The sequence below is a fragment of the Vicia villosa genome, unplaced genomic scaffold (assembly GCF_029867415.1).
Source record: "Vicia villosa cultivar HV-30 ecotype Madison, WI unplaced genomic scaffold, Vvil1.0 ctg.004200F_1_1, whole genome shotgun sequence".
Taxonomy (NCBI): domain Eukaryota; kingdom Viridiplantae; phylum Streptophyta; class Magnoliopsida; order Fabales; family Fabaceae; genus Vicia; species Vicia villosa.
In genome coordinates this window covers 26,750-36,802 of record NW_026706389.1, presented here as the reverse complement: position 1 = coordinate 36,802, position 10,053 = coordinate 26,750, and the positions used below count along the sequence as shown (strand labels likewise).

The following is a 10,053-nucleotide window of genomic DNA, read 5'->3' as shown; positions in this document are numbered from 1 at the left end:
GATCAAGTTTTGTGTAATTCTCCTCACGGGTATTCAACTAACAAGATTCATAAACTACAACTTGGCTATTCTGCGTTAGAACACTTCTTAATCCTTTCTTTAGGGCATCACATAAAACTTCATATTACATGTCCTCTGATAAGCGTTTAGCACTCATCATAGCAGCAGCTATATACTTTCTCTCCTTGTGATTTCATAAACAACTCAATTGTCCTTGCAATTTGTGTTTGTCTGAGTCTGAGCTCCATCTTACAATCTCCCTTCAATCACGTTCCTTAGCCACATTCAAATGGAAGTTCCATACACAACTGAATCGCGAGTCAAACAATCAATTATTTATTTCTGAGCACTTCATACTACACAACACCAAAAGAATTTCCACAGTATCCATGTCTAATGATCTTGATCTCGAAGCAGGAACATTGATTGATTTCACACATCACTGCAACATGTTGTCACTGATTGCACCCTCCTGTAATCATCACTATCCGCATCATACTCACTTGCATAAATCATTACATACTAAATAGAATTTTCACAATGACATTAACAATCTCTCCTTCCCGCACTGAACAGCCTTCATAGTGAGTTTTTCTTCCACTTTTACTCACAAAAGGCACCAACTTCATTTGATCTCTACCGAAGTCAAATTATGCTTACAAATATGATATGAAAAGAGAGTCAACAAGCCATAAAAGCTAGATAATTTATGAAAAAAACATTGTTGAAACCAAAAACAATGACAGTTATAACAAGATATGTTGAAACCAAAAACATCTTCTCTAATTACATATTGGATCAAAAAAGAGCGTATTGAAACCAATATAAAGTAAAAATAATATAATGCATCTTTGATTAATGGAATTCATTATAAAACCATAAAATATGAACGTCGACAGTACACCTGATTCAAAATAAACTCATATTAAATTCCAATAGAAATTATGGACTACAGTTCCAAATTAAAACTCGAAATTAGGATGATAAAAAAGTTAAAATGACATGGCATTTCTCCTAGTAGCAAAAAATGTCGCAACTTCGTCTTGACAATAGTTAACTCCAACTAAAAGATCTCCACCTCCTTGTTAGAAATTCTTAGTTATGTCGTCCAGGATCATTGTTTGATGGTCCCTACAAGAAACAAATTAAGCATTAGGCGTCATAATCAACTTTTAAAATATAGTTCTTATTATTTCATGATAAAAACATTGAGTATAATATTTGCAACTGCATCTTCAAGTTAATTCACTTTGAGATATAAACACAATACAAGAAAATTCTTACTTCAAAGCCAAATTAAACTTTTAGAATATAGAAATTTGGTACCTTGTTTTGAAGATTAATTACTACAGATCTTAGTATATTATCTCCAACAATTGAACGCAACTTTTTCACAAATTCATCGTAGGAAATCTTCTTTGCCTGCACAAGTACGAAATGATACATTACAAACATCTCATCATATAAGACATAAGAACCAATTGCAACTACTTTACATACCACCAATTCTGTATAGTGTGCTTTTATCAGAAGCATGTGTTTTGGAGGAACCTTGGGTCTAATAGCGGTGAATAACATCGGAAAGGGAATCCATGGCAACCTTAGAGCTCTTGATGTATTAGGCACACTAGCGGCATTTACCTGAGGCATCTCACAAATCAATTTTTTTCATTAAAACTATAAGGAAGAACATTATAGGTATAATAAACAAATCTCAAAAGATAAAGTACAAAATGTTCACATGAACACATATGTGTGAAAACAAAAAAAAAATCAAATTAAATAAGTCTTTTACATAGAAAGTTAAAAAACATAAAGATGTAAATCTCATATGAGATAACTTACGGTATCCAACGTAGAACAGTTATTTCCAGAATTTTTTTTCTCCTTCTCATTTAAACATGTATTTCCTGTGAGAAAAAAAGAAGGTGTTGTGATCAACTTGTTTAGAAATAAATAGAAATCGTACTGCAACCTAGCAGAATAAACAACTTGTTGTTTCGTTAAACTTTAGTGAAGCTATTAGTAGGTTGAAAATTATCACAAATTAATTAGTTTGTCAATAATTAATCTCTACAGGCTTCAGTACTAATTATGTAATGCTAAAATGTACAACATGGGGTAAATTTTTTCTTAACAAAGAGTACATTACCTGCTGCTTCCCAAGGAGCCTTGAAGCTAACAACAAATTCTGGAAAGATATGAGTTTTCATATTCATATTCCAAACTACATAGTAATTTGGTTGTTGAATGTCATCAACTCCGTTATCATATTCGCAACCACTGGGACGAATCTGTTTAGTGCCACGACAAATAGGCTCCATGTTCCCCATTATTACGCGACAAAGGAGCAAGTGCCTAACCCCATTTTCGTCAACATCACAATAAAGGGCACTAAAAATATAGCATAATTGAATTATTTAAGCATTCCAATAAAATAATCTATAGAAATAAGTTAGATAATATTGTGTAAAGTTTGAAATAAAGATCAATATCCTTATAACCCTCCGCTCACAGATAAAGGATTGAAGCATAACACAACTTATAACTAGTGTTGGACTAGAAACTATACAAGTACCAAATACAGAACATTTGCAATAATCATCAGGAACATGATCGACTTTATATAAATGAGATGTAATTTATGCATTTACAATGCCTCTATATATAATTTTTCAATACAAACTTAAATATTAGTACTACTCAAATTCATGAAGACTTCAAACAGAGAGTAGTGTATAACATGACATAGATAGAGTATGAAGTATGGAGTAAATGAGAGAATGATGGTAAGAGAAATTTATAACATAAGATTGAATAAGAGAAAACTAAAGCTATGTTATAATTTAGTATGAAGGGAATTTAATGAGTTGTTTTATTTCATCATAAAGGATCAACTTACTCATTATCCTAACCACTATAAAAATCTCATATGCATATAGTAATTTGTTTTTATCCGGACAAACTTATATCATTACTATTATGAGTGTTTAAAAGACTATAAATTCAAAGTTTATCGTATGAAACTTACCAGGCATAAGGGTGGATTACAGCAGCAAGATGAATACCTAAGCCGTATATGAACTTGGATGACAAAAGTGCATTGTGGCCAAGCCCGTACTCCATCATTGTAGACAGTTCATTTTTAGAACATGCAAGCCAACCGTATCGAACATTAGCATCACTGTGAAGTAATTTCGTGATATCAGCTTGCTTTTGGAATAACTCCAGCCGCGCTTGCATTAAGCTTCCTGAGTTGCGATAAACATCAATGACGTCGCCCTCACTAATGCCGAAAGTAGCCATTCTTGTGAGAAATAAATGTTGTACAGAATCTACACCCAGTCTTCCATATATAGGTTCAGTATAAGCATCTATATCTATTTCTCTATATTGGTTAGAAGTTGCCTCAACATTTGCATTTCTCATTTTGTTTGTGGTATGTTGACCATTAATTTTTATATCCTTAACTAAAGCATTAGAGTCCCCACTATACTTCACCAATTTGGATTCATCAGCCCCATTAAGTTCATTTGATAAATTATATTTAAACTCTTGTTTCTCTTTCTCACCATGACTTTCCCCACCCTCCTTCTTGCCCAGGATATTGGATTCTTCGTCGAATCCAACAAAAATTTCAGGGAAAAAGCAATTCCCGGCCTCATCAATCCAAGCAATGGGTTGTTGCAAACCTGTTTGTAAATTAACATTATACATATGTAAAAAATCTAGCACAACTTTCTTGCCATCTACCTCTACCTCCACAAATGCCTTCTTGATTTCAAAATCTTTCTTAATCAAGTCAACAACATCCTCAGGATAGTCCGACCACTCACCATTTTTATAGAACATCAAACGTTTGGGCAACCCACTTTTCTTATAGTTCAAAAAATACTTAACCAAATATTTTGAAATAGCAGGACCAGAGTTAGTTGGTCGTCTCTCATCTCCAACCAATCTCATTTGTTTGAATGTTAAATTTGTTGGTTCCGAAACTTCAGTCAAATGTGCAACACGTCGGATATACTGCTTTCTTTTCTCATTGAATGTATCTCCATCCAATACCTTTGGAGATTTGTCTGCCATTTCTGTCTACTAGATGAATACCTACATACACACACTCAAATCCAAAAGTTCAAGCTCTCATCATAATAATAATAATAATAATAATAATAAAGAGTAAGTCATAAGAACAAGTAATCTGAAACAATTGCACATGTGAAATATTGCAACAGTAAGATCTCTAGAAAAAAATTCAAAAAATAATAAATATTAAACTAAAAAAACATGCCACAAGAAAAATCTATAGAACTTAAGCTAAATATTAAATCCAACTTAAAAAACTTTACACAAACAATCTAATCTAATATGAACGTGATAAAGTCTAATCATTCAAGAAAAGTTTATTCAATTCTACGTCAAATACTTTCAACAATTAAATCTCATTTCAATATCATGGCACTAAGAACATTCCCAAGACAAAGGATAATTCAACAATAATATTAAAATTAATTTAAAGGATAATTCTGACCAAAGAAATTGTAATTAAAATTTTGAAATATATTACTTCCACAACAAAATCACCCCGAAAATTGATGAAAAACAAATAAATAAGCTAAAATTAAAACAAAATATAACTGCGATTAATTCAAACTGAAAACAAAAGAGCAACACAAACTAAAAGCTAAGTAATTAAAAAAGACAGTGCTTTGAGATTACCTGAATGTAGAAACTCACAATTGAATCCTTGGATATATTTTGTAAATCTTTAACTGTGTATTAAATGGGTACTACTAGGTCCTATTTATATTGTCCCAAGTCAAAAACATAAACCCTAAATTATACAATTCAGAGAATTAAATGTATGTGACCTTGTTTGAAAAGGAAAAATATTAAGAATAGATATTTCCATCCATTTTACCTAACATAGCATCCATTTTCTTTTTTCACCGTCAACTCTTATTGGCCAACGGTTCTTTTGCTGATTAAGCAATTATCATGTGCTGACTGTATTAGTTATCTTCATCCTTAATTTTTTATGTTTTATTCTTCTAAAATAAGTTATTTTTTATTTTTTAATTTGATTTTTCTAAGTTTGTTATATCATGAAAGGATGTTTGTTAGATTTTCCATATTCTTATTCATTTAAAATAATAAGAAATTTTTATAGAAGTAAACTTAATGATTTGAGTATTATAGTGTCATACTTTTGGAAAAAAAAATATTTGGAAAGGAGGAAATATGAAATGATATATTTAAAAAATAACAATTTATGGGGAGAATGTCAAGAGGGGTATTTTGTTAAATACAAATGATTTACGTTGTGTTTTGTATTACGGAGGATGAATCTTTAGAACATCTATGTAGTCTTTGTTTGTTAACGGGGAGAATTTGGAGGAAGGTATATTCTTGTATTGGAAACTTCGAGGAAATAATTTTGGGGGATTTCAATGGTTTTTTCTTCTCTTGCAAAAAGGTTAAAAATTTATATAAAATGTTAACCATTGCGGTTATTTGGTTTGCTACGGTGTGAAATCTTTGGTTGAAACGTTATGCCATCATTTTCAAGGGTGAATACTTTGAGTAATGTTTGTCAGAGATAGTCTTTAATAATACCCTACCTCTCATTTGTTTTAGAAAGTAAGAACTTTTTTATTTGTATTCGGGTGAAATATCTCTTATATTCCTTTTAGTGGAATCATTTGTTGAGAATCAAGTGTGATTGTGGATAATAGTCTCACATTGGATATGCATGTGGTGACTTGAGCATATATAAGTGAGAGAACCCACTCACCTATCACCTTAAGGTTTTAGGTGGAGATGTGGTGTGTCTCTCACAAAGGTGTTGCTCAAGTAAAGTGCTCCCTCGACCCCCTCGAGTTAACAATGGTATCATGAGCCTTTGGTTCAAGAAAAAAGGACCGGCTAAAAACTTGTAGTTGAAAGTCAACAGATACACGTAGTTGAAGAGAATCAACGGATACATGTAGTTGAAGTCAACAGATACATGTAGTTGAAGTCAACGGATACAAGTGTATGTGGAAGAGAGAACTTCCACATGAGGGGGGGCATTGTGTAAGACTCACACTTAAGGGGGAGTGTTGAGAATCAAATGTGAGTGTAGATAATAGTCCAACATTGGATATGCATATGGTGACTTGAGCATATATAAGTGGGAGAAGCCACTCACCTATCGCCTTAAGGTTTTAGGTGAAGATGTGGCGTGTCTCTCACAAAGGTGTTATTCAAGTAAAGTGCTCCCTCGACCCCCTCGAGTTAACATCATTGCCAATTAAAAATAAAAACTCATTTAATTTTAGATATCTCTTCTCAAAAGTGCTAAGAAAAATAGCACTTGCAAGCATATTATGATATACATAATCACTTCTAAACTCGAGAGATATTTACAAGGTTGAAGAGTTGACATTTGATGGAATAACTCCAAAAACAAAAAGTATGTACTTAAGTATTAAGAAAAGGAAACACAATTATAAATCAAAAAAGTAAAATGGAAAATTAGAAGTATTTGATACTCCTAAATAGAAACTTGAATAATGAGATCATTTTAATTTTTTTATAATGATGAATCTAAAGAAAAAAGAAAGTAGTAAACACAATCTTCTCACTAGAAGGCTAGAAATACTACCTTAAACCCCTCTTTTATAAAACATATTTTAAAAAAATAATGAGAAAAATGTTTAAAGATTAATATAAACAAAAAGGTATATTTAAAAATACTCTTGGTTAGAAAACAAGATCATACATTCCATAATTTTTGGATTTATCATATTCTCCTCATAATAGTACTCTCAAACATGTCTCTTTCTTAACTTAATTTCATAAATCACTACAACACGCTGGGGCTTTAAAAGCGCTTTTTATGGACTTTAAAAGCACTTAAAAGCGCTGTGAAAGCCAGCGCTGACGTAGGTAACAAAAGCGCTTCAGAAAGCGCTCTGGTAGGCCTCCCCTATAAGAGCGCTTTTCTGGAAAAAGCGCTCTGGTAGGCCCCCCTATAAGAGCGCTTTCCTGGAAAAAGCGCTCTGGTAAACCCCCCTTTAAGAGCGTTTTTTCCAGCAAAGCGCTCTGATATCCCCCCCTATGAGAGCGCTTTTTCTGGAAAAAGCGCTCTGATAGCCCCCCCTATAAGAGCGCTTTTTCAAAAGCGCTTTCGTATGTTGCGTTTTTTTTTTTATTTTTTATGCTTTTTTATTAATCTTTGGCAGCGCTTTTACTAAGAAGCGCTTTAGTAGGTGGACCTTTAAGAGCGCTTTTTAAAAGCGCTGTCGTTGCTAAATGAGGTATTTTAATGTGCAGCCTGTAATTTAATCCTACCAGTCGACCTGTAATATTTTCGACCTGTAATATGTTTTCAACCTGTAATATTTTCGACCTATAATATCTTTTCGACGATATAATTTCAGCCATCAGTAAGACAATATATATACTAATATAATACCATTATGATATCCAAAATTATATATATACATCATTACAACATCAATAATATTTTAGTTCAAATCGACACAAATCCTACATGAAAAATTGCTTAATATAAAATTGACACAAATCCTCTTTGATTTCTTCCAACTTAAGTCTCGGGTACTGATCGGTAAAATAGCAAGTGTACTATTTTGCCTATGTAGTTTTAATGGGAAAATCCTAAGTATCGAATCTCAAAGACTGCTTGACGATACAGAGTTTTATCAGTATTTCAATTAAACAAAAAGTTCAAAAGGGGTTTTGGTTGGTTTTGCAAATAAAGTAAATATACAGAATAATAGAACGATGAACAGAGATGAGTAGATTGCTAGGGACGGTGAATGATTCTTCATGCAACGAATTTCCTGTCTCAATGCAACAACATTCTTTTCATAGTTAATTACCGGTTCTTTAGAGTATCTAATCCTAAGGCCTTAGTGAAAAGATCTTTGACCTCACAACCTAATTACTATGTCCATAGATAATTACGGTTATGATCAAGCATTCCAATAACAAGAATTTCCGGTTACAATATGATATCCCTAGTCCTAGGTGATATAGATATTATATGTTCTTAATCGTGTCCACAAATAATATGTCGTCCAGCTACACTATTCATTCATATTCAGAATCCGTTTTTCCGACGGATAAAGCATTATTAACAGATAAAGAACAAATTAACAAATATGAAAAGTAAAATAGTTATTGCATCAATTGAATAAATTCATCACAATCAGAATCAGGGTCACCCCCTAGCAATGGGGGGTTTAGCTACTCATAAAAATAATAGAAAACATAGTTTGAATTGTAGACATTACTGACAAACAAAGGGAATCAGATCTTCAATCGCGAATGCTCATGGAAATCTTCATTCCTTGCTTCGAATCTGAATTCTCCAGCTTCTCCAATGTATTTTTGCACCCAAAACTGTCCAACCCTTGTCCAAACGCATTCTGGTCCTTTTATTTCTGTCTGACTGGGCTTTTCAGCAAGAAAGCCCAAATCTTCACGTGCACACGCGTGTGGGAACGCGTCTGGCTCAAATGACACGCGTCTGGGGACGCGTCCTGGCAGGGGGAATGTTTCCTTTGAAATTTTGCACTCCTGGACGCGTGTGGACATGCGTTTTGGCCTGTGACACGCGTCTGCAAACGCGTTTGAGCAGAGGGAGGTTTTCTGGTTCTCCTCAAGGCATGGGACGCGTGCGGAAACGCGTTTCGGCTTGAGAGACGCGTCCTGGAACGCGTGTGACCAGAGAATTGCAGTTTAGCTTTGAGAAACGCGTCTGGGGACGCGTGTGACCAGCAGATGTGCTTTTCTTCAGTTTCTTCACTTTTTTCACTGATTTTCTCCACTTCATTCATCTGAGTCTGCAAACACTTAAACACAATACCAAAGCATAAAATGACGAATAATGAATTAAATCATAAAATAAAATACTTCAAAGACAACTAAAAATAACAGTAAAAACATGTGTAAAAACCACTGATCAAACTCCCCCAAACTTAAACCGTTGCTTGACCTCAAGCAACAAATACGAGAGTCAATGATCTTCAGAGTACACCAGTGTTCATACGTGAGATATCTGTTTGTATTGATCAAGAAACAGTTGGTCCGACATTCACATGACGCGACGAGTTTCTGCCACCACTTTAAACCTTAAGCTCCCCTTTTGGATACCCCTCCAACTATGCTTTGCACTTAAGTCTCTTTCCGATTTTTCTCCTCTTTCATTCGGACAATCACATTAAGGCACTGTATTTCTTATAATAATCATCACATGCATGAGACAGATCAAGGCTTTTTATTTTCTTTTTCTAGCACCAAACGAGCAGCATTTGCTACCTTTTTATTACCGATGAAATTTTCAAACTTTGCAGTTATATATTGCCCTTTTGGACGATGTTTGGGGATCAACCTCCTTTGGGCTGAATAACCGGGTGAGGGTTACCCAACTTAGCGAGCCGGTTGCCTTTTACCGCCTTTTCATCATTTGGTGACAACTTTTTATATCTTCTTTTTCTAACCAGTCTTCATGCACATGAATCTGAATTATGCCAGACTGTATCAATAAACTACTCGAGGAGTACTTCTCAGGAGGCAAGTACTATGGTGCAAATCTACACGTTAGACTCGTATTTCTCTTCGGGAGCCAAGGGTGTTTAAACAAACCTCTTCTTGCCATATTATTCCGAACTTCCTGTCCTCAAACAATCCTCCCTTTATCTCTATATACTATTCCCGGTCTCTCTTTAAGATCAAAACTCTTCAAAAATTAAAAATTTCGGTCAAAATTTGGGAGAATGATTTTGTAGGTCTTACACATATTATACTAGCAATATAAATTAAAATGCAAAGAGTAAAACCTCCCCCAAACTTGAACGAAACATTGACCTCAATGTTTTAGAACAAGCTCGAGAGAGGTGACTCACAGAGGGTAATGCATTCCATAGCTTCCACTTGAAATGCCCCTTTTATTTCCTGAAAATAAAACAAACAAACAGAGAAATTAATTATTAAAATCGTGGGTTGCCTCCCACGAAGCGCTTCGTTTAACGTCGCATGGCTCGA

The 10,053-nt window shown here is 33.9% G+C and overlaps 1 protein-coding gene across 1 annotated transcript; it reads right to left on the bottom strand.

The window, feature by feature from the left end:
- Positions 1-1,095: 1,095 nt before the first annotated feature.
- LOC131641878 (inactive poly [ADP-ribose] polymerase RCD1-like) lies at positions 1,096-4,086 on the bottom strand. Its single transcript, XM_058912174.1, has 6 exons — positions 3,032-4,086; positions 2,153-2,394; positions 1,846-1,910; positions 1,501-1,641; positions 1,327-1,422; positions 1,096-1,131 (listed from the first exon to the last, which is right to left on the bottom strand). The coding sequence occupies exons 1-6, from the start codon at positions 4,084-4,086 to the stop codon at positions 1,096-1,098; spliced, it is 1,635 nt and encodes a 544-aa protein (XP_058768157.1).
- Between the last annotated feature and the right edge of the window lie 5,967 nt (positions 4,087-10,053).